This window comes from Amblyraja radiata, chromosome 16 (genome assembly GCF_010909765.2).
Source record: "Amblyraja radiata isolate CabotCenter1 chromosome 16, sAmbRad1.1.pri, whole genome shotgun sequence".
Taxonomy (NCBI): Eukaryota; Metazoa; Chordata; class Chondrichthyes; order Rajiformes; family Rajidae; genus Amblyraja; species Amblyraja radiata.
The window spans coordinates 20,309,367-20,335,088 of NC_045971.1; the positions used below are offsets into that span (position 1 = coordinate 20,309,367).

A 25,722-nucleotide genomic window follows, 5' to 3' on the forward strand; every position below is an offset into this window, starting at 1 on the left:
CTCCTGCACCTATTTTCTATGTTTCTATGTTCTCCTCCTCTCTCTGACCTGTTCTGTGAGACGGGGGGGGGACATTGGGGCAAAAACGTCTTTGGAGTGTGAGAGGAAACAGAAGTTCTCGGAGAAAACCCATGCAACTCCAGATGTACGGAAAAGCCCCCCGTAGCTAACCCTCCACATTGCGACTCTTTGTATTCCTGGGTATGCAAAACGAAGCATCTCACTGTGACTTGTCACATGCAACAATAAAAGTATCCCAACGCTCACTGCTCCCCCTCTATGATTCCTGCTGCTCTCCTGCTCTTCAACCATGTTCTGACATCAGTCTGAAGAAAGTTCCCGACCCAAAACATCATTTGTCCATTGCCCACACAGATATTGCCTGACCTGCTTAAGTTCCTCCAACACTTTGTGTTTTGCTCAAGATTCCAGCATCTGCAGTTCCTTGTATCTGGTCCCTCAATTTTACTTCAAGGGCAATAGAGAAAGTAGCATGGCTCCATTTATTCAAGCTGACCTCGAGTTAAAAGGTAAGTTAAGTGCAGGTAAATTATTTCTTTTTTGTGTGTTTGATACATCAGTTTTATTATTAGTGCCTTTTTCAAGATAAAACTGACAGTTGCAATACTAACAATGTCCTGACAGTGGCAATGCAGAGCTATTATAAATTTCAGCAGGGACATTATAAAAAGAAACTAATCTTGTGATGCATTCTATTACACCATGTTATTACTCAATTAAGTTGAAGGGCTCAGTATATACTGCACAAACAGTCATTGACTAACCTTTCTATAAAGTCACTTAGTCGTGCTATTTACAAAATTCTCTGAGAAAGTACAAGAGATCATTTTGAATATTAAAATCTATTATATATTAAAAGTCTGTGCCTGCCGCCGTCCGTCCGACCGGCTGCCTTTCTGCCTTTTGATTTGTTCCATCGTGTGATGTCACAATGCCCAATGCTCGCAGATGTCCAATCGGAATGGATCCATTTACATGGACGGCTGCCGGCCACCTTTCTTCCTTTGATTCATTGCTACTCTGAAACCAGACGAAGAATCGCCGAGATCTTTTCCATTTCGGTAGAGATTTCACTTTTCTTTCAAAGTATCCGCTCCTCATTACATTTCGTCGTGTTTAAGTACACATTTTTAATCAAATCCTTCTCCCCCCCCCCCAATATTTCAAAAATAAACTGCTTCTCACCCATAGAAGCAGCCCCAGCCCCAGCCCCAGCCCCTGGTGAACGTTCCATCGTGTGATGTCACAATGCCCAATGCTCAAAGACATTCTTGCCATAGAGGAAGTACAGAGAAGGTTCACCAGACTGATTCATGGGATGTCAGGACTTTCATATGAAGAAAGACTGGATAGACTCGGCTTGTACTCGCTAGATTTTAGAAGATTGAGGGGGGATCTTATAGAAACTTACAAAATTCTTAAGGGGTTGGACAGGCTAGATGCAGGAAGATTGTTCCAGATGTTGGGGAAGTCCAGAACAAGGGGTCACAGTTTAAGGATAAGGGGTAAATCTTTTAGGACCGAGATGAGAAAAACATTTTTCACACAGAGAGTGGTGAATCACTGGAATTCACTGGCACAGAAGGTAGTTGAGGCCAGTTCATTGGCTATATTTAAGAGGGAGTTAGATGTGGCTAAAGGGATCAGGGGGTATGGAGAGAAGGCAGGTACAGGATACTGAGTTGGATGATCAGCCATGATCATATTGAATGGTGGTGCAGGCTCGAAGGGCCGAATGGCCTACTCCTGCACTTAATTTCTATGTTTCTATGTTTCCCTCTCAACACCCCTCTCCCTCTCCAACCCATCCCTCTCTCCCCCACCCGCTTCCCTCTCTACCCCCAACCCCTTTCCCTCTCTACCCCCCGCCCCCTTCCCCTACCCCTCTGTCCCTCTTCAACCACTCCCCCTACCCCTCCCTCCCCCACTCTTCCCGTCTCTCCCCTTACCCACCCCTCTCGCCTCCCCACATCCTCTCTCGTCACGCTCCCTTCCCCTCTCTCCCCCCCCTTTCCTAACCCTCTTCCCTCTTCTTCCACCCTACTCCCCTCGTCCCTCTTCACCACTCCCACTACCCCTCTGCCCCTCCCTCCCTCCCTCCCCACTCTTCCACTTCTCTCCCCCTTCTCTCCTCCAGCTCTCCCTCTCCTCACCCCTCTCCCTCTCCCATCCCTCTCTCCCCCACCACCCTTCCCTCTCTACCCCACCCCCTTCCCTCTCTACCCCACCCCCTTCCCTCTCTCCCCCGCCCCCTTCCCCTACCCCTCTGTCCCTCTTCCATCACTCCCCCTGCACCTCTCCTCCTCCCTCTCCACTCTTCCACTTCTCTCCTCCCTTCCCCCTCCACTCTCCCTCCCCACTCTTTCCCCTCTCTCCCCCCCACACCTCTCCCCCTCCCTCCCTCCTCCCCTCCCTCCCCATCCCCCCCTCCCCCACATCTCTCTCCCCATCCCCCTCTCTCATCCCCTACCCCGCTCTCATTTCCCTCCCAAATCTCTCCCGTTTCCTCCTCCTCCTCTCCCCTCCCTCCCCTCTTCTCACCCCCCCCTCCCCCCACCTGTGTGTTTGGGGGGTGGTTAATGTGAGTGTGATGCCGCAGCCCCCCCCCCCCCCCGCACCCGAAAAAGCCGTTGGGGAAACAGACCCAATGGGTCTGCACTTGGTCTAGTATAAATTAAAACTGTATTACGAAAAATGAATGTTAATCCATTGAATAAACATAACGTAGATGAACATGAGTTTTCTGGGGATAATTAGTTATACAACGTGTTAAACTATTATATTTGAATCATGGAGTTGATCCCATGTCACCTCTGCATTCCAGCACTGAGCTCACATTTTACCCCAGACAGCAGCCTATAAATATCTTCTCCTTCCCCCTTGGGAATTATGTTGGACTGAGGATGGCTTCTCTCCAGTCTGGTTCTGTGGGTCTGAAGTGACCGATGCTGCCAATCTGTCATGGGTAGACATTTCCACAATGGGGCAGAAGGTGTTTGATTGGACGGGCGGATGGTATGAAAGAGAGTGTTCGCCTGCAAATGCTAATACTGAGTCTCTGCATGCTGCCAATGCATGAACTCCATTCCCGCAATACTTCACATGTTCATTGGTCATGCGCCAGGGATTACCATGGTTCAGTGGTGAACTTGCATGTTTCCATAGATGAAAGACATGCAAAAATTAGTACATGTGACAATAAAAGACCTTTGAAACCTTTGACCCGAAACGTCGCCTATTCCTTCTCTTCAGAGATGCTGCCTGACCCGCTGAGTTACTCCAGCTTTTTGTGTCTATATTCAAAAAAATGTGAGATACTCGTATAATCCCCATCTGGGTCACGACTGTTCTTCAACGCAGAAAACTTGTCCTCTTTAACTGATCTGTGTTTTATGATCCTCCAAACTATGAAAAAGTCCTCCAAGTTTCACACCTGATCAGTTATTGTCACCTTCCATGAGGCAATGAGTGATGGGCTGCAAATGTCGACCTTTCTCAACATTATCAGAAAGTGAATAATTCAAAACAAAATCCTACGGTCCATGGATTAACATTCATTTTTCGTAATACAGTTTTAATTTATACTAGACCAAGTGCAGACCCATTGGGTCTGTTTCCCCAACGGCTTTTTCTGGTGCGGGGGGGGGGGGGGGGACGCAGCAAAAGAATTGAGAATGAAGAGATTTTAACAAAACATCAATTGAGAATCAGGTGGAATTGAATCAAGCATCCTTTATTCACAGTGCCATGAAGCACTGATTAAACCTGCTGTCAGAGGTTCACACAACTTTTTTAAGTTGTTTCTTCTTAAGTCTCCGTTTAAGAAAAATAAGATCTACATACACAATTCGCCTGAGAATGGCAGAGGCACAGAGAAGTCCTCCATGCATAGCTCCTGCTATCCCATTGGAAAAGACATCTTGACCTGCAAGAGAATGCATCGAGATAAGTGGATGGATTGCAGTTTGGAATTTAGAGAGATACATCATGGAAACAGACCCTTCTGCCCACAGGGTCCACACTGCCAATCGGTCACCCGAACACACTACTTCCAGGTTACCCCACTTTCTCATCTATTCACTACACAATAGGTGGAATTTCAAGAGGCCAATTCATATACCAAACGGAGACTCTGTGATCATTTTGTTGAACACTTTCTCTAGGTCTGTTGAGGTCTATGGCATCTGCTGGTTACTTCCCATACTGACGTCTCTGTCCTGGGCCTCCTCCATGGCTAGAATGAGGTCACAGACAATTTGGAGGAACAGCACCTCATATTTCACTTGAGCAGCTTACAACCAAGCGGTATGAACTTTGAATTCTTTAATTTTAAGTAACTTCTACGTTCATTCCCCCCCCCCCCCCCCCACCAGCCTAGTTGTTTAACCAGTTCCACAGTTCTTCATGTTGTTTTGTCCACAGTTCTCAACATTGTTTCCCTCATGACATTACACCTTCCCTAGCCAGCAATGGGCGTAACAGGCAAAGCCCTGCCTGAGGCCATTTGTGGACAGCTCAGATTGGTCCTGGTCCTTTCTTGCCTCCAGCTCTTCAGCAAAGGGAATTCGAGAACCAGAGGACATAGGTTTAAGGTGAGAGAGGGAAATTGGAATAGGAACCTGAGGGGCAACGTTTTCACACAGAGAGTGGTGTATTTATGGAATGAGCTGCCAAAGGAGGTAGTTGAGGCAGGTACTATAACAACATTTGAACAACATTTGGACAAGTACACAGATAAAAAGGTTTAGAGGGCTCTGGGCCAAGCACATGTAGGTGGGACTAGTGTGGATGGGCATCTTGGTTGGCATGGGCAAGTTGGGCAGAAGGGCCTGTTTCTGTGCTGGATGACTATGACTCCTGGGGGAAACACACAGAGAACGGGAAACCCTGCAGAGAGAGCACCCGAGCTCAGGATCGAACCCGGGTCACTGGCACCGTGAGGCAGCAGCACTGTCACCTGTGCCACTGTGTCACCCTCCAAAGGAATCAAGGCCTGAAACATGGTTTGCCATGGTTTTTGATTTGATTTGATTAGATTTAATTTATTGTCACTGTCTTCAGTTAAGAGACAACAAAATTCTCTTTCCCTTACAGTCATACAAAAAATAAAATAAAAAACAAAACAAAACAAAAACACAGAACACAGTAGTCCACAACACAAACATCCCCACAGCGGCACCAAATTTTCCCACTGTGAGAGAAGGAACCAAAGTCCAGTCAACCTCCTCGCTGATGTTCCCCAATGTTCACCCGTGGTCGGGGCCACCCGAGCACCCCGTAGTCGCCGCTACAGGCGACCCGATGTTCAGGCCCTCTCGCCGGGAATGATGGAACCCCGACGTTGAACGGGAGAACATCCTCAGCGGCCTGGACCTCTGAATCGGCCACCTTCCACCGGAGTCCGTGGCTCCCGATGTCCACAGGCTGCGCTGGGCGGAGATTCGCGCTGGCGACCCCCGGCAAAGGGTCCCAGGACTCCGCGATGTTAAAGTCAGCGCCGCCCGCGTTGGGAGCTGTGCACCCACAGCTCCGCGATGTTGGAGCAGCGGCCCAACACTCCGGAACTCCAAGTGGTGATTCCAGGTAAGGCCTCGCCCGCTCCGCGATATATCGAGCGCAGCACCGCAGCTGCTGCAGCTCTGGTCTAGTCCCAGCAGGAAAGGTCGCGTAATTCCAGTTGGTAGGCCGCGGGGGGGGGGGGGGGGGGGCGAGTACGCAACTCGAATAATAGCCGCATCCTCGCCAGGAAGCGAATGAAGGACGGTTTCCCCCTTACCCTACCCGCTTCCCCCCACATAAAATACTGAAAAAAACTATAAAAACACACTCTAAACACAACAAAAAACCAGACCGCGGGCGGAGGCAGCCAGTAACAGCGCCACCGGATATCCAGGGGAGTGTGCATTAGTTTTTTATAGAACGTGTAAAACCTTAAAACGTGTTGTAACCATGGAGATTGTGTGGAAGAGATTTGTCACGGCATTGCCATTGGTTGTTACATGTTTGTGAGGTTGAACACCAGTGGTCATCTGAATAGTGCCCAAACTGAAAAATTAATTGGGAAATTCATTTTCCCTGACAATCTCCATGAAGTTAACACTTTTATGAAATTGAAACAGAAAACGTTGGGGATAGTCGACATCTGAAGGCTTTCCTTTCACTTTTTGATTTGATGAAATTCATTTTTTTTTCAGCTGAGAATAAATTTTCCCAAACAGGCTCAAATCATTTTTTTCCAGAGCTGAGACCATTAGTGAGCAATTTTTACTTTGTCCATCTCTGCCTTGGGTGTCCAAGTCTTGCTCGTGTGGAACGGAATGATCAAAAGGGAAATACAAGCAAAAAAATAGAACGAGGCACTGAAGGATTTCATCAGTCCTTGCTCTCAGGCAGCTTCTTTGCACTGAGCTTTGAGACACGATCGACACACTTATCTTTTCTCATAGTGCAACAACCATTCCTGAGGTACAGCAAAAGATCTATACTGTGCAAGCTGTGACGATCAAAGTTATAAAGGGAAGCAGCCAAAGCACATGGTCACATCTGATCTTCTGCCAGAAAGCTAGTGGGCACGGGGTTAAGGTGAGAGGTAATATGAACCTGAGAGGCAACATTTTCACACATATACCCAAGGTGGTGGGTATATGGAACAAGCTGCCAGAGGAGGTAGTTGAGGCAGGTAAAATAACAACATTTAAAAGACACAAAATGGTAGAGTGACTCAACGGGTCAGGCAGTATCCCTGGAGAGCATAGATCGGTTACGTTTCGGGCTGAAGAAGGGTCCCGACCAGAAACGTCACCTATCCATGTTCTCCAGTGTTGCTGCCTGACCCGCTGAGTTACTCCAGCATTTGGTGTCTTTCCTTGGTAAACCAGCACCTGCAGTTCCTTGTTACAGCATTGAAAAGTCATTTGGACCGGGAACGATTTAGAGGAATATGGCCCAGACGTGGGCAGGAGGAACTAGTGTTGATCGGCATGGAAGATTGGGCTGAAGATTCTGTTTCAGTGCCGCATGACTCCATGACTAAAATATGTATTAATTATATGTATTAATTATGAAAATGTGGGTTGAAGAATTGTGGTCTGGTTACAGGCAATTCCTGGCACTGGAAGAATTGCAACATGCAGAGGCAAACCTATAATTACATTCTTGCTGTTATATTAATACCTGATTCTGTCCCTGTCAACATAGTGAAGTAGCTAGTTAACCGACATTCCTGCTTGGTTGGAATAGACTCAGCCGAATGCTTACCAGTGAGGTAAAGGTTCTTCACGGGCGTTTTGGCTCTGATGGAGGCGACGACTTCAGGAGTGAACCGATGTAGGTCCTGCTCGATACCGTACATCTCCCCTCGAGGTGCAGCCAGGTAGTACTGATTACTGAGAGGAGTCGCCGCATTGATGTATTCAATCTAGGATTTTCACACATACATTTTAAACAATAATTTCTCGTTGATTAATTGATGACGACAGATAAACACAAAAAGCTGGAGTAACTCTGCGGGACAGGCAGCATCTCTGGAGAGAAGAAATTGATTACTGCATTTTCTTTCGTTGCCAGACAACCCAAATATTTCTCTAGATCACGCCTCTCTCTCTCGTTTCCCTTTCCCCTGATTCTCAGTCTGAAGAACGGTCTCGACCCGAAACATCACCTGTTCCTTTTCTCCAAAGATGCTGTCTGCCCCGCTGAGTTATTCTAGCTTTTTGTGTCTATCTTTGATTTAAATCAGCATCTGCAGTTCCTTTCAACACACATCGTAAAATAATGTCACATTATGGCTATCTTGTGCAGCAGAGTGGTGTGCCCAGTAAAGCAAAGTTCCACAGCTCCAGGGACCCAGGTTTAGTTTAATTTAGTTCAGTTTATTGCCACGTGTACCAAGGTACAGTGAAAACTTTTGTTGCATGTTAACCAGTCAGCGGAAAGACTATACATGATCACAATCGAGCCATCCACAGATGAACAGATACATGATAAAGCGAATAACATTTAGTGCAAGATAAAATCCAGTGAAGTCCAATTAAAGATAGTCCAAGGGTTTCCAGTGAGATAGATAATAGCTCAGGACCATTCTCTAGTTATTGATAGGATGATTTAGTTGCCTGATAACAGCTGGGAATAAACTGTACCTGATCTCTAGTACTGATTGGGATTATATTGCACGTTCTCCCCTTAACCACATAGGTGTACTCCCACACACCAAAGACCAATATGTTAATTGATCACTTGTGTTCTTCGACGGGGGAAATCAGCCACCCGTACCTGGTCTGGTCAACGTCTGGCCCCAGAGCCTCTGAGGTGATTGACTCAAGTTCAAGTTCACATTTATTGCCACATGCACCAATTAAGGTACAGTGGAATTTGACTTACCATGAAGCCATACAATCAAAAGAGCACAATACACAGTAGAATACAACATGAACATCCACCACAGTGTAATCAACATTCTTCACTGTGGTGGAATGCAATAACTTTCAGTCAGTCCTCCTCCTTTGTTCATCTTGACAGCACCCTGAATATTGCCGCAAGACATTTGTTTCAGTGGGCAATGAGGTCAGACCAGTAATACTGGCAACAAATAAATAAATAGCTAGAAGAACCACGGTTTTAATGATACCTTATCCTTCAGCTGTGGAAACAAATCTATGGCCCGGTCCAATAGTTTCCTGGCAATGTCCATCTTCCACGTCTCGTAGTCCGCCCCCCGACTCTTTACTTTTTCATCTTTCCATTCCTCGAACCACTCGTAGCGAGCCATGGTCAGAATTGTCATACACGAATTTCCTGATAATCAGAAATGTTAGTTTGCGTTTAGTTTAGAAATACTGCCTTGAAACAGGCCTTCCGTCCCACCGAGCCCACACCAATTATCGAGCACCCATTCACACTATTTCTACGTTATCCCACTTTTACATCCACCTTCTACACGCGAAAGGTAATGTACTGCGATCAATTAACCTACATGCCCGCAGTTCTTTGGGATGTAGGAGGGAACCGGAGCACCCGGAGGAAACCCACATGATCACAGCGAGAACGTGCATACTCCACACAGACAGCATCCGAGGTCAGGATCGAACCCGGTTCTCTGGCACTGTGAGTTCTACTGCTGTGCCACCGTATAGCACATATAGCCGTATAACTGCGCCATGTAGCTTTATTCTCCAGTCCCACTGCTCTAGATGGCTTGTAAAGACCAAAGATTTAATACATATCAATAATGTCTGATGACATTTTTATCTCTGCATATTGCAGAAAGATTAGTGAAGCAAATCAGGCCTGATTTGAGGCGATATTAACTTTTCTTCTTAACACAGGCATTTGTAATCAGACACAGTAATAATATTCTCAATTGTAAAATATAGATCAACCAAAATGTTTTAATGTTTTTTGACAAATGTTTCCTTTTCTCCACAGACTGCCTTTTAATAATTGGGTGCGGATGAATTAAGCTCCAAATTGCTTCTTAATTCCATCAAGAATGTATCTTTTGATCAACACTGTGGATTGTTAATGGGAGGAAGTCCCTTTTCCTTGAAACATTCACTCTCCTTTAGAACTTGGTTGAGTTAAAATATAAAGAGAAGGATGATAGCAAGACAAATAGTCCCATTGTACATTAAAACAAAGTATTATTAAAATTTGTTTAGTCACCAATGGCAATAAAATCAAATGGGGACCTTGCGGGTGGTGGGAGGGGGGACGGTGAGGGTGGGGGGGTGGGGGTACTTTTGTAACTTTGTCAGCGCCAAAATGTGGCAACACTTGTGTACTGCCTAGATGAGGTCTGCTATATGATTTTATCAGGCTTTATGCAAAACACCATTTCACTGCACCTACAGTAGTCACGTCAAGTCAAGTCAAGTCAAGTCTATTCGTCACATACACATACGGGATGTGCAGTGAAATGAAAAGTGGCAATGCTCGCGGACTTTGTGCTAAAAAACAAACAACCAAACAAACTACAAACAGGTACATGTAGGCAGTAGGTACATGTAACAATAACTATAATTGAATCATTGAATTGCAATCTCTTGACATCTACATACGCCTTTATTTTATTACAAATGCTGTGGTTTCAGTACGGCACCTTTGAAATAGAATCAACAAATTAGCAGCCACACACATGTAAATATGGATATGACATAATTATTATGCAAAGGCACAGTTCTAGTGGATAAGGTTGGGAGTTGAATATCGAAGGAGAGTTGATATTTAGGAAGACCAATATTAAAGGAAAAGGAAAACGGGGGAAAGTGCTTGCTATGGATGAAATCAGTGCAATGGTGAGCAAGGAAACAGACTCGGAAAATCTGAATGTCGGACCAGTGTGGAACCAGAGCTAAGAAGCACCAAGAGACAGCAAACATTAACCATTAGTGGGAAGTGCCCATGGGATTCCAAACATTGAATGGGTGTGCATCGAACAAAAACAATATTAAGTACTATTGGCAATCATGGGTGCACTTGGCAATTGGGAATAATACCTGGAATCTCGCCACAATGTTTTCATTTCACACCAGTCAATTGAGAAGCCAACTCATAAGCAGACTATCTTAGATTGGATGCTGTGCAATGAGCAGGAGTTCTGTGCAATGAACAGGAATGATCTTGTTGTGTGAAGCCCTTCAGGGGAGAGTGAACACAACATAATAGTTGCTCATTAGCAAAAAATACAAAGTGCCGAGGAACTCAGTGGGTCAGGCAGCATCTGTGGATAGGAAATGGACAGACGATGTTTCAGGTCGGAATCTTTCTTCTGACTGATGAATAGGTGGGGAGAAAGGGGTGCGGGGAAAGGGCGGGGCAAGACAAGGATGGGAGGACATTCAGATGAGGGGAGATTGGGTTGACTGAGCTAAGTTTAAGAAAAGGGGTAAGCCATTTAGAACAGAGATGAGGAAAAACTTTTTCACACAGAGGGTTGTGAATCTGTGGAATTCTCTGCCTCAGATGGCAGTGGAGGCCAATTCTCTCGATGCTTTCAAGAGAGAGTTAGATAGAGTTCTTAAAGATAGCGGAGTCAGGGGATATGGGGAGAAGGCAGGAACGGGATACTGATTGTGGATGATCAGCCATGATCACAGTGAATGGCAGTGCGGGCTTGAAAGACCGAATAGCCTACTCTTGCACCTATTGTCTATTGTCTATTCATAAGATTGTTTAAGATTGAGAGGAGATCTGATTGAAACGTACACAATTCTGACAGAGTTTGATGTTTCCCCTGGAAGGACAGGTCGAGGACCAGAGGTCACAGACTCAAGTTAGGAGTTTAATTATGTGAAACCTGTGGTATTTTTGACAGCAGAAGGCAGTGGGCGCTAGGTCACTAAATTAGTTCAAGAAGGACAGTGATACAAAAGAACATCAAGGAGTTAGAAGAGACTACGGGAATATAATGACTCAAGAAACTGCAGATGCTGGAATCTTGAGCTAAAATCTAAGTGCTGGAAGAACTCAACGGGTCAGGCAGTATCTGTGGAGGGAATCGACAGATGACGTTTCATTCACTGCCCTTTGTCGGACTTGAGATTTTAGCCTGAATAGGGTCCTGACCTGAAATATAGTCTATCTATTCCCTCCACAGATGCTGCCTGACCCTTTGAGTTTCTCCAGCACTTTGTGCTTTGATGTGAGGATATGGTGTTGAGATAAAGGATAGGCCATGAATGGTGGAACAGGCTCAAAGAGCCAAACAGCCTTCCCCGCTCTTATTGAGTCATATGAGTCTTTATGTTCTGGGCTACTCAAGCAAAGCACAATGTGCCAGATGAACTCAGTAGGTTAGGCAGCATCTGTGGGGGAAATGTAGAAGGGTCTTGACTAGAAGAAGGGACTGAAGTTGGGTCCTGGACCAAACCATCAACTGTCCATTCCTCCACAGATGCTGCCTAACCTACAGCACTTTCTTCCAGATTCTTCAGATCCTCCAAAACTCAAGAGTCCATCATCTGCAGATCCAGCGTCTCCATTCAAAGGTGTCATGGTACCTCACTGTCAGATATACCTTTGCGCTGGGAGATTATCTTTTGCACACAATTCAGGAAAATCTTATTATACATAAGCACATTCATACTCAAACAGAAGAGTGTAAGCATAGTAAATTACACTAAGACAGACGAGATGCTCTGGGAGACTAGATATCTATTTGCAATATAGAAATATACAAGAATTTAAATTTGACTGAAAAAGTGAGTGGAACACATACACGAACGCATCTGTTGAATGCTTAATAATTATTTCAAGGATCCCATGCCCAGTTTGTCTGCCCATCTTTTTCAGCGCACTTCGATGGTAATTACCTGGGTATCGTTCCTTCCAGGTGATATCCTTGGCTGATGGAAAAGTAACAAATAACATCGGAATAGTTTTGACAAACTCCTCCTTGCTTGCAGGCATGGTGTGACACATTCTGAAACAGTAAAATAATTGAAACTTTTAGAGTCTAGGGTGTTTTATTGTCATATGTCCCAGATAGATCAATGACATTCTTACTAGCAACAGCACAACTGAACATGTAAAGATAGTACTCGTTACAACCACAAACGTAAATGCATTTTATTGGGATTTTATGTGATAGACCAACACAAAGTGGTGCATAATTGTGAAGTGGAAGAAAAATGATACATGGTCTTCAAATTTTTTAACAAATCAAAAACTGAAAAGTGTGGCGTGCAAAAGTATTCAGCCCCCCTGAGTCAATACTTTGTAGAACCACCTTTCGCTGCAATTACAGCTGCAAGTCTTTTGGGGTATGTCTCAACATATAATATCAACAGAGAGTTTGAAAAGCATATAAACTTGTCTTTTTAAGTTTAAATGCAAATTACACTTACAATAATTAAAATACCCATACCAATTTGTTAATTCCATAAAATCTAGATTGGCCATAAGTTTAAGAAAGAACTGCAGATGCTGGAAAAATCGAAGGTAGACAAAAATGCTGGAGAAACTCAGCGAGTGAGGCAGCATCTATGGAGCGAAGGAATAGGTGAGGTTTCAGGTCGAGACCCTTCTTCAGACTGAAAAAGGGTCTCGACCCGAAACGTCACCTATTCCTTCACTCCATAGATGCTGCCTCACCCGCTGAGTTTCTCCAGCATTTTTGTCCACCTTAGATTGACAATAATATACTTCTCTCCCTCACAGCCCTTAATTTCCAATGAAATGTACACAATAATCATTGTCTCACCATAACTATTGGGAAACTGTGGAATTATGTATTTGGTCACTGATTAGCTTTGAGTATAAGGGCGGCTTGGTGGCGCAGTGATAGAGGTTCTGCCTTACAGCGCCGGAGACCCGGGTTCGATCCTGACTACGGATGTTGTCTGTCAGGAGTTTGCAGATTCTCCCTGTGACCATGTGAGTTTTCTCCGGGTGCTTTGGTTTCCTCCCACACTCCAAACATGCACAGGTTTGTAGGTTAATTTGGATTTGGTTTAAAAAATTGTAAGTTGTCCCTAGTGTGTAGGATAGTACTAGTGTAGGAATCGCTGGTTGGAGAGGACTCGGTAGGCCTGTTTCCACATTGTATCTCTAAACTAAACTAAACTGATCAGAATGACTTGAACACCCCCACCATCACTTCCCCTTATCCTTGCCCAATGCTCAATTAACGGCAGTGGGACTGATGTAGATGAATATTGCAGTGACTTACAGCTCATCCATGTTGTTGTTTTGATAAATCCAATAATTGGTTGCTCTCAACCCTAACTCTTCTTTTGTACCTTTGAGACCGACGAACACAAGGAACGATCCCATGCTATGACGCACCATGCTAAGCTGTGACTGGATGTCTGCATAGGAAGAAATAAGATCACCGATCAGTATCCATGACCTGAATTTTCTTGAGTGGAACCTGCTATATACCTCTAAACTTTTCCTATCCATGTTCCCGTCCAAGTGTCTTTTAAATGTTATTATTGTATTTGCCTCAACTACTTCTACTGGCAGCTTATTCCATAGACAAATCACCCACCGAGTGAAAACATTGCCATTCAGTTTCCCATTAAATCTTTCCCTTCTCTCCTTAAACCTATATCCACTGGTTCTTAATTCCTCTACCCTGTGTAAAAGACTGTGCATTTACCTTATCAATTCCCCTCATGATTTTTATACACCATTACATGATCACCCTTTAGCCTCCGTCACTCCAAGGAACCTGTTGTAGTCTTCATTAATAACCTGTCTATAAGTGAATGTATAAAGAGGCTTTTGCTTTTAACAGAAAATCTACTAAGATCAGCTGTTTATCAATCAAGTGCTGGAGAGCTACATTGTATTGATATTCCAGTTAAAGAAAATTGATGCTGTTACACTAAGATCTATTGGCCACAGCGCAATACAGCAGATTATCGTCTCACCGGGTTTGGCTTGGATTTCCTTTGGTAAAAGACATTCATAAGTGTTGTAAATTCCGGCATCAGAGATCACCGAGGGGGCATAAATATTTATTTTCTCTTGCCCTTTTTTGACAGTCACACCTACAATGATATATGTTGATAGTAAAACCAAACTAGCGTCAAAATATTAATGCAGTTAATCTCACTTCCCATAAAAATAAATCTTAGAGGGCTGCTGAAGCCAACTGAACGGAGAACTGCAACTTTTAACCTTGTACAACTTAAATCCTTGACCAAAATTAGTCATGCAGTAATCTTGTTGGCAAGAACACAAAGAGTTTGTAAGTTTGTTGGTATGTGGTGTGCATGAGAATACATTGGCATGGGGATTTTCTGGGAAATTTGAAACACCTGACCTGCCAACATTGTAACACACAAAGTGGTGGAGGAACTCAATGGGTCAGGTAGCATCTGTGGAGGTAAATGGACAGGCAACATTTCAGGTCAGGACCCACCATCAGACTGACAACATTGTAAATGGGAGTCCATTAACAGGGTATGAATTGGATTATGGGAAAATAATTCTATCCACTGTATCCATTTAATCTGATGTGAACATTTGCAGTGAATGCTTCACTTTTCATTTATGTTTTCCTAGTCTGTGGAAAGCATTGCCAGCTAAATCTATTTGACATTGTACCATATTTTTGGAGACCTGGTGTCTTTTCTTTTATTGAAACCCATCAACAGCCAATTTGAGAGGCATAAAGATGGTGTTCTGCATATGATTGATAATTTCAGCATTGAGCAACATTAAATCCTCTGCAGGAAAGTCGAGATGCAAAACAGTATTTGTCCCCTCTGCGTAAAATAATGCTTCCGTTCACATGGAAAGGCATCTGGAGTGAGAGTACGAGTTAAACAGCCTAATCCATCATGCTCCATTATTATAACAGCATGTATCATGTGCTCAACCCTTTCCATATGTTTATGGGAGCTTTAAACGTCACTGGTGGATTCAACGATATACAGTGCCCACCATAATGTTTGGGATAAAGACCCATCATTTATTTATTTGCCTCTGTACTCCCCAATTTGAGATTTGTAATAGAAAAAAATCACATGTGGTTAAAGTGCACATTATCAGATTTTAATAAAGGCCATTTTTATACATTGTTGTTTCATCATGTAGAAATTACAGCAGTGTAATACACAAACGAGTATACCCACCTTATTAACACTAATTGAGGAATTCGGCTCTTTTTCAGGATATAGAATAAATTGGGATAAAAGCGAAATGATGTCTTTAAAACCACAGGATTCGAGACACTTACTAAAATTCCCCTTCAAAATTGCAACAGAAAAATTCAAGTATCTGGGTATTCAAATTACAAGAAGACACAAATCATTATTTAGTGCCAATTTTATACCACTATTAAATAAACTGAATGATATGATTAAATTTTGGAAAACACTTCCGCTCTCATTGATAGGTAGAATCAACGCTATAAAAATGACTTTCTTACCACAATTAATATATTTGTTTCAAGCGATCCCAATATATATTCCAAAATATTTTTTCAAAAAACTAGATTCCACTGTTACTAATTTTATATGGGATTACAGAACACATAGAATTCAACTAAAGCATTTGTGCAAATCTAAAGAAGTTGGGGGTTTATCATTACCTAACTTTATGTATTACTACTGGGCAGTGCATATTAAGAACATCATGTACTGGCTGGATAGTTCCACTCAGCAGTTGGAGTGGATAAGAATGGAGAAAGAGGAGTGCTATCCGCACGATATAGGAACGATCCTGCTCTCACCGATAAAATGGAATAGTATAATATACAAGAAGAACCCAATTATTCACAATATAATAAGAATTTGGAAACAAATAAAAGTATCTTTGAAATTAAATAATTTATCAGTACTAACCCCACTATTGAACAACCCCGCATTCAAACCTTCTCTCATCGACAACACATATCAACAATGGGATAGACTGGGGATTAGGAAAGTAGGGGATATGTATGAATTGGGTAAACTGTTATCATTTCAACAATTAAAATTAAAATTTAAATTGAAGGATAATCAATATTTTAAATATATACAGGTATGTGACTTTATGAAGAAATATATACATAGATTTCAAACTATATTTTTAGACCCTTTAGAAGAAGCAATGAATATTAAGGCTGATTCACAAAAATTAATTTCATACTTTTATAATAATATATTAGATAGAGAATCACCCTCAACAGAAGCACTAAGAGAAGATTGGGAACATGAGCTAATGATAAAGATCTCGAAGGATAGATGGGAAAAGTATTTGATGAATACACATAACTGTTCTATTAATACAAGACATAATTTAATTCAATTCAAATTATTACATAGACTATATTATTCAAAAACGAGGTTGAATAAATTTTATCCAAACGTCTCTCCCAGATGCGATAAATGTTTGTTTCAAAACGCTAATTTAACACATTCATTTGTAGGATGTACAAAGTTGAATAAATTTTGGAGTGATATATTTGATATATTTACAAAGCTCTTCAAGTCAAGAATAGAACCCAAAATGGAATGGATTATATTTGGAATAATAGGAGAAGATACCAATTTAAATAAAGACCAAAATGTTTTTTTTAATTATGGGTTAATAATTGGAAAGAAATTGATACTTAAATTTTGGAAAAATACAACCATACCAACTGTTAAAATGTGGATTAGGAATATGATGGACATAGCACGCCTTGAAGAAATGAGACTCCGACTAATAGATAAATATGACCAATTCTTAAGGAGTTGGTCTCCTTTCATCGACTTTTTGGAATCATGTGATGCAGCGGTACCATAAGGATTGCTGATTTCAGTTCATGACGTGGATAGATCTACATCTCTGAATATAGATTTGAAAAATTCTCTTTTAAGGGGCCTTTTCTTCTATTTCTACTTTCCACCTTTTCTTTTTTATTTTATTTTTTTATTTTTATTTTTTATATCCACACTTCACATTTTTCTACTCTCTACCATCTATTTTTCCACTCTTTCCCCTTTCTATTGTTTTCTTTTTCTTGTCTTGCCTACTCATAACATAAAACTAGAGGTTGTACATAGAATGGATTACGGTATGACATAGTTGGCACCTAAAATTAGGTGCCACTGTATTGTTTTGTATTGTATTAACTTCTAATAAAATAAACAAAAAAAAAAAAAAAAAAAGAAATTACAGCAGTGTTTATACATAGTCCCCACATTTCAGGGCACCATAATGTTTGGGACACAGCAATATCATGTAAATGAAAGTAGTAATGTTTAGTATTTTGTTGCATATCCTTCGCATGCAATGACTGCTTGAAGTCTGCGATTCATGGACATCACCAGTTGCTGGGTGTCTTCTCTGGTGATGCTCTGCCAGGCCTGTATTGCCTGTTTTGGGGGCTAGACCCCTTCAGTTTTCTCTTCAGCATATAAAAGGCATGCTCATTTGGGTTCAGATCGGGTGATTGACTTGGCCACTCAAGAATTGACAATTTTTTAGCTTTGAAAAACTCCTTTGTTGATTTAGCAGTATGTTTGAGATCATTGTCTTGCTGTAGAATGAACCGCCGGCCAATGAGTTTTGAGGCGTTTGTTTGAACTTGAGCAGATAGGATGTGTCTATACACTTCAGAATTCATTATGCTATGACCTCCAGCAGTTGTATCATCAATGAAGATAAGTGAGCCAGTATCTTCAGCAGCCATACATGCCCAGGCCATAACACCCCACCACTGTGTTTCACAGATGAGGTGGTATGCTTTGGATCTTGGGCAGTTCCTTCTCTCCACCATACTTTGCCCGTGCCATCACTCTGATATAAGTTAATCTTCATCTCATCTGTCCACAAGACCTTTTTCTAGAACTGTGGTTGCTCTTATAAGTACTTCTTGGCAAACTGTAACCCGGCCATCCTATTTTTGCGGCTAACTAGTGGTTTGCATCTTGCAGTGTAGCCTCTGTATTTCTGTTCATGAAGTCTTCTGCGGATAGTTGTCATTGACAAATCCACACCTGACTCCTGAAGAGTGTTTCTGATCTGTCGGACAGGTGTTTGGGGATTTTTCTTTATTATAGAGAGAATTTTTCTGTCATCAGCTGTGGAGGTCTTCTTTGACCTGCCAGTCCCTTTGCGATTAGTAAGCTCACCAGTGCTCTCTTTCCTCTTAATGATGTTCCAAACAGTTGATTTTGTTAAGTCTAAGGTTTGGCTGATGTCGCTAACAGTTTTATTCTTGTTTCTCAATCCCATAACGGCTGCTTTGACTTTCATTGGCACAACTTTGGTCCTCATGTTGATAAACAGCAATAAAAGTTTCCAAAGATGATGGAAAGACTAGGTGCTGAGAGCTCGCCTATATTTACATTAAGGATGCAACTAAACACACCTGAGCAATTACAAACACCTGTGAAGCCTTGTGTCCCAAACATTATGGTGCCCTGAAATTGGAGGATTATGTATAAATAAAGCTGTAATTTCTACATAATGAAACTAAAATGTATAAAAATACCCTTTAATAAAATCTGACAATGTGCACATTAACCACATGTGATTTTTTTTCTATTACAAATCTCAAATTGTGGAGCACGGAGGCAAATAAATAAATAATGGGTCTTTGTCCCAAACATTATGGAAGGCACTGTAGATCCATGGGCCATGATTGGCGCACAACTGGTTGTACACCAGTAGGCTTGCATTTGATGGTGTTATAGATTCCGAAGATGTAAACTTGGCTCCATAAACCCAAACAATGTCAATTTACACTTCAGCAGGAAATTACAGCCTTCTTCAAGATAATTGCAATTTAAGAGAGCTCCACGCCCAATCTCCTTATGAAGAGGCATCCAAATGTTTGTCACTAGAGCATCTGATGAGTTTTTAATTGATACTGAGCTGTTGTCTCTGTAAATTCATTCAAGGGCCAAATCCATCAAGAGGAATTTCTCAATATCATCTGTCCACGTGTCTCACATGAAACATATAGTGTGTGCAGTAATCTTCCTCTTTCTATCTTTTACCAGACAATTTGGGAGCATTTGGAATTTTCTTCATTTCAACATACTCATTTTCAAGGTTTAACTTTTCATTATTTTCCCTCTCATAAATTTCACCTCTCACCTCTCTTTTAACACCCTTCAAGGCCGAAATCCTATTAACCAGCCTTGTGCTAAACGCCATGAACACTCTGACATTCTTATTTCCAATTGACCGTCTACTCAACATTAAAAGTGTCTAAATAAACAAGGACAAGAAATATTAATAACAAAAATTGTTAGATATTGGCCTTTGAAAGTGAAAGCCAGAGTTTGTATCCTTGCCTGGAATAATATCTCTATCAGTCTCTAGTTGGAGTGAAAAGTTGACCATTTGAATGAATATGAAATGCAAGTCACGTTGATATGTGAAAGGAATAGTCCAGTTGGCATCTATTTGAAGCAGCCCAAAAATGAATAGACATTATGTGTAGGAAGAAACTGCAAATGCTGGCTTATACCGAAGATAGACACAAAATGCTGGAGTAACTCAGTGGGACAAGCAGCATCACTGGAGAGAAGAAATAGGTGACATTTCGGGTCGAGACCCATCTTCAGACTGAGAGTCAGGGGAGAGGGAGACACAGAGATAAGGAAGTACACTTCCACTTTACACTACCACTTACCTTACATTTCCTTTTCTCTGTGTCTTCCTCTCCCCTGACTCTCTGTCTGAAGAACGGTGTAGACTCAAATCGACTCCCATTCCTTCTCTCCAGAGATGGTGCCTGTTACTCCAGCATTTTGTGTCTATCTTCGATGAGTAGACATTAATAGACATAAATTTCTGATGGCTACCTTGTTCTTCCGTCGTGGCGAGGAAGAGTCAGAGTAGGGGGCAAAGAAGTGGTTTGACTTTAAACTCACCACAGGCCTCTCCATTTTTGCTAATTAAAATCTGCTGCACACGGGCGCGCATAAGAACAGCCCCACCTGTCCTCTGGATAACTGGGATACAATGGAAGGCAATCTCGCTGGCACCTCCTTTGGGATACCAAGCTCCACGCTTATAGTGATGTACCAACAGTGCATTCATAACAAAGCTGGATTCTTTGGGAGGGACACCTGGTGAGACAAAGCAATCGGTTAAACAGTCTGCAAAACCATGCAATAATTTCCTTCTTTCTTTCTGAAATCACTACTCCATAAACATGCATGGTTTACATTCTGAAATAAAACAGGATTCTAAAATTGAACAGAGGTACAGCTGGTAGAGCTGCTGCCTCACAGCAACAGAAACTCAGCGATCCTGATCTCTTGTGCTGCCTCAGTGGAGCTCGCACGTTCACCTTATGGCCACATGGGCTTCCTCTGGGCACTCCAGTTTCTTTCTACACCCCAAAGATGTGTGGGTTTGTAGGTTAATTGGCTCTCCGTAAATTGCCCCTAATGTGTAGGGAGTTGATGCAAAATTAGGATAACATAAAACTGGTGTTTGGTGGTCAGTGTGGACTCAGTGGGGTTGAAGGGTCTGTATCCATGCTTATTCTCTAAACTAAAGTGAGAATTGTGAATTGATTGGAATTTCAGTCTACATAAGTGCAGATTTTTTGATTAATTTTAGTTCTCTACTCATTATAATCTAGAAATGTCTCTGCAAGGCACCGATTTGGAACTCTCAACTCCTTGAAACCCACCTCTGCTGTTTATCCCCTAATCTGATCTAAAACAGTGCATTATGTATGTTAAACATGTGTTATTCTTCTGAAATTTAATTTCTTTGACATTCAGTGAAAGGGAAATTGCAATAGAGGTGCAGCTGCAACTTCATAACAGACCTTTCTCTTTAGACTGGGGATGAACATTCAGGAAAATATGTATCAACAGTGATGTTATTTGGTCTGCCATTGTAACCATTCGGAGTTACATATGGAAATCTGGCATTTATTAGTTCACATGACACAGTATAGTTCCTCGACATTATATTTTTCTAAAATAATCGTGACTTGTTTCAATGCTGTTGCACAATCAATAATCTGCTCCATGCAATAGATAACTAACATAACTTGTAATATAAAGATTTCAATTATAATTAAAATCTGCTGTACAGATTCCAACTCTTTTCCATCTCTCTCTCGCCCACTCCAATCAGCCTGAAGCCTGACCTAAATCATCGACTGTCCATGTCCTCCACAGATGCTGCCTGGCCCACTAAGTTTAGTTTACATAGAAACATAGAAAATAGGTGCAGGAGTAGGCCATTCGGCCCTTCGAGACTGCACCGCCATTCAATATGATCATGGCTGATCATCCAACTCAGTATCCTGTACCTGCCTTCCCTCCATACCCCCTGATCCCTTTAGCGACAAAGGCCACATCTAACTCCCTCTTAAATATAGCCAATGAACTGGCCTCAACTACCTTCTGTGGCAGAGAATTCCAGAGATTCACCACTCTCTGTGTAAAAAATATTTTTCTCATCTCGGTCCTAAAAGATTTTCCCCTTATGTTTAAACTGTGACCCCTTGTTTTGGACTTCCCCAACATCGTGAACAATCTTCCTGCATCTAGCCTGTCCAACCCCTTAAGAATTTTGTAAGTTTCTATAAGATCCCCCCTCAATCTTCTAAATTCTAGCGAGTACAAGCCGAGTCTATCCAGTCTTTCATCATATGAAAGTCCTGACATCCCAGAAATCAGTCTGGTGAACCTTCTCTGTACTCCCTCTATGGCAAGAATGTCTTTCCTCAGATTAGGAGACCAAAACTGTACGCAATACTCCAGGTGTGGTCTCACCAAGACCCTGTACAACTGCAGTAGAACCTCCCTGCTCCTATACTTTAGTTTAGATATACAGTGTGGGGACAGGCCCTTCGGCTCACCAAGTCTGCGCCGAACAGCGATTCCCACACACTAACACTTTCCTACACACACTAGTGACAATTTACGATTTTACCGAGTCAATTTACCTACAAGCCTGTGCGTCTTTGGAGTGTGGGAGGAAACCGGAGATCCCGGAGAAAACGCACATGTGTCACAGGGAGAACGTACAAACTCCGTACAGATAGCACCCGAGGTCAAGGTCGAACCCGGACCTCTGCCGCTGTAAGGCAGCAACTCTACCGCTACGCCTCCATGCCACCCTTCCAAAGTTATTCCAGCACTTTGTGTCCTACTGCTGTACAACAACCTGTGCTGTCAAAATTTGTTTTTTTCCTCAAATCAGGATAAATAAGCTGAGTTATTGGCTGTGCAATCAATTGGCTTGGATTGTTATCTACAAATTCCATAGAAGTGGGAAATGCATAAAATCATGTTCACAACTTCATAAGTGATAGGAGTAGAATTATTTCATTTGGCCATCAAGTCTACTCTGCCATTCAATCATGGCTGATCTATCTTCCCCTCTCAACCCCATTCTCCTGCCTTCTCCCCAAAACCCCTGACACCAGTACTAATCTTGCCCGCTCGCCAGGAAGCGAGCGGGCAAGATCACCTATGACCCCTCTCACCCTGGCCACAAACTCTTTGAATCACTTCCCTCTGGAAGGCGACTCCGGACTGTCAAAGCTGCCACAGCCAGACATAAAAACAGTTTTTATCCACGAGTAGTTGCTCTACTCAACAGCCAAAAATCCGTAGCCTCCCTTTGATCAGGTATTTTGTTGGTTCACATGCTTGATCAATGGTGTTTTATCATTAATGATTTATTATTATTCATGTTTAGTATTTTCTGAGTCATTCGTAACTGTCACTGTATGTCATGTTGTTACTTGTGGGCGGAGCACCAAGGCAAATTCCTTGTATGTGAATACTTGGCCAATAAACTTACTTACTTAATCAAGAATCTATCTATCTCTGCCTTAAAAATATCCATTGACTTGGCTTCCACAATGTACTGTGGCAATTAATTCTACAGAATCATTACCATAAGTAAATACATTAAAATCTAGAATTTATATATTTTTTTAATGTTAATAGTAAACATGAAATGTGTCTGATTAAATTATGCCTAATCTATCTGGCTAAAATGTGACTGCAAATTGAGAGCAAAGTGGCTGAATTTTAACTTACACTGAGATGGTCAAACAAGCTGATAAACTCCAGGGAAATTAGCAATGGACAATAAAAACTGGGCTTGTGAGCAACCTGCAAAATAATTACATGATAAGACTTTTCTTACAGAGATGTATAAAATAATGAGGATAAATAGATTGGGTGAATGCACAATTAGTTACCCAGGGTAGGGAATCAAAAAAACAGATGATATAGGTTTAAGTTGAGAAGGGAAAGATTTAATAGGCAACCTTTTTAGCTCAAATGGTGGTGGGTATATATAGAACGAGTTGCAAGCGGAAGTAGTTGAGGCAGGTACTATAACAGTATTTATAAGGCTTTTGGATAGATATATGGATAGGAATGATTTAGAGGGATATGGGCCAGACACGGTCAAATGGGACTAGCTTAGATGAGGCATCTTGGCCGGCATGGATGAGTTGGACAGAATAGCCTATTTCCATGCTCTATAAGACTTGTTGAGTATCTGCAGTATATCGATAGATGGTGAGACAAGGCATTAGGAGTGGAGAGAGCTGTTGATCTAGGGCAGTGAGTGCGCATTCATGAGTGAAAAAGAAAAATGTGTTCGGCTTTGGATTTCTGAAGTAAGCACACTCCTGAATCTAATGACTAATAGAAACAAAACTAACCACAAAGCCATACAGTATGTCAACTGAAGCGATACCTGAAATGCATCAAACGGCTAATGTGATAAACTGAGAAATTATTCTTATCTGTGATCTTACAGTTACAGCAGACGAAGAATAAGGCGGAAAATAAAATCGTCCACTTACCGGTGAACATGTAGCAGAAGACAACTCTTAGATCTTTGTTTTCTGTCAGTTTATTAACAACATGAGTAACATTTGTGCTTGCATCCTTAAATATCGTGGAAATCCAATGGATGATGCCCGTCTTGATAAGAAATTTGGCCAACGATAAAGGAATCATTTTCAGGATAGCCATCAGGGGAACATGTTTTGAAGCTTTCTGCAACATCAAGAGAGGCAATTAAACCCATTTACTCTTCTTGAACTGAACAATGGATAGGACAGGTTTGGAGGGGCATGAACCAAATGCGGGCAGGTGGGACTAGTGTAGCTGGGACATGTTGGTCGGTGTGGGCAAGTTGGGCAGGAGGGCCCGCTTCCACACTGTGTCACTCTATGACTCTGCAAAGGAGATATACCTCAGTCTGAAGAAGGGTCTCCACCCGAAATGTCACCCATTTCTTTTCTCCGGAGATGCTGCCTGTCCAGCTGTTACTCCAGTGTTATGTGTCTATCTTCGCTATGTAGAAACAATTAAATTAACAAAAGACCACTCTTTCCCCTCCCGTGAGCCAAGCTTCAGTTACTGTAGATGTACGTTGAACAGGTCATTGGATGGAATTATTCTCCTATATTGTTAATTGGAGCAGAACAGGTTGGCATGAGACCTCCAGCAGTGAGCTCTTAGTGAACATTAAACAATGCACCAACCCCAAATTTCTCCTCATGTTTTGACGTCCAGCTGTTTAAAATGTTCCTTCGTTCTCTGACATTCAGTAACTCTCAATAACGAGCAAAATATGAAACACTTATCTCAACCTTTTTGAAATTTAAGATTTTTTTAAATTAATGAGAGGCACAAGACAAATCACAAATAATGTAAAAGGAAACAAACATATTTTCCTCTCTTCCTCGCAGACTTAACTGTCTGCTTGAAGTCTGTGGGCTTGAGGATCCAATACCATTCCTCACCAAATATAGGTCTGGAGTCAATTTCCCATCTGCAGAATCTAGGTGAGATAAATCTCCACACCTGCAGATGGTGTTGTTGCATAGAATTAGATAGACTGTTTTTTTTAAATCTCCCTTCTTTCCCCTGTCCCCTTCCTCCCTTATCCCTTACATTTCTCTCCTCACCTTCTCTCCTTATCTGACACCCTTTTTGTCTCCTTTTCATGTCCAGCCCTCTGTCACTTACTCCACCCTTCTCCCAATCACTCACCCCCTCACCTGTATCCACCTATCTCCTGCCAGGTTTTCCCCCACCCCACCTCTCTTATCCAACTTCCTTCCCCTTACTACATCAGTATGAAGATGGCTCCTGACCCAAAATGTTGTTTGTCTATTCCCTCCGCAGACGTTGCCTGACCTGTTAAGTTCCTCAAACACTTTGTGTTTTGCTCGTGAATTACAGAAATGTATCGGACAAAAGAAGGCCATTCAGACCTTCATGTGCATGCCAGCCCCCACTTTTACCCAGCAGCACCCAGTCTCTCCCA

General features: G+C 42.2%; 1 protein-coding gene across 1 annotated transcript in view; it reads right to left on the reverse strand.

Annotated features, from left to right (window-relative positions):
* Nucleotides 1–3,733: 3,733 nt before the first annotated feature.
* The window catches only part of LOC116982023 (all-trans-retinol 13,14-reductase-like), a 43,478-nt gene continuing 21,489 nt past the window's right edge, over nt 3,734–25,722 (reverse strand). Inside the window, exons 4-11 of the mRNA XM_033035296.1 lie at nt 24,248–24,443; nt 20,322–20,519; nt 14,394–14,513; nt 13,688–13,826; nt 12,330–12,439; nt 8,648–8,814; nt 7,279–7,438; nt 3,734–3,946 (exon numbers count right to left, since the gene is read on the reverse strand). Coding sequence (XP_032891187.1) covers nt 3,801–3,946; nt 7,279–7,438; nt 8,648–8,814; nt 12,330–12,439; nt 13,688–13,826; nt 14,394–14,513; nt 20,322–20,519; nt 24,248–24,443 — 1,236 coding nt within the window. The 3' untranslated portion in view covers nt 3,734–3,800. The remainder of the gene's footprint in view (nt 3,947–7,278; nt 7,439–8,647; nt 8,815–12,329; nt 12,440–13,687; nt 13,827–14,393; nt 14,514–20,321; nt 20,520–24,247; nt 24,444–25,722) is intronic.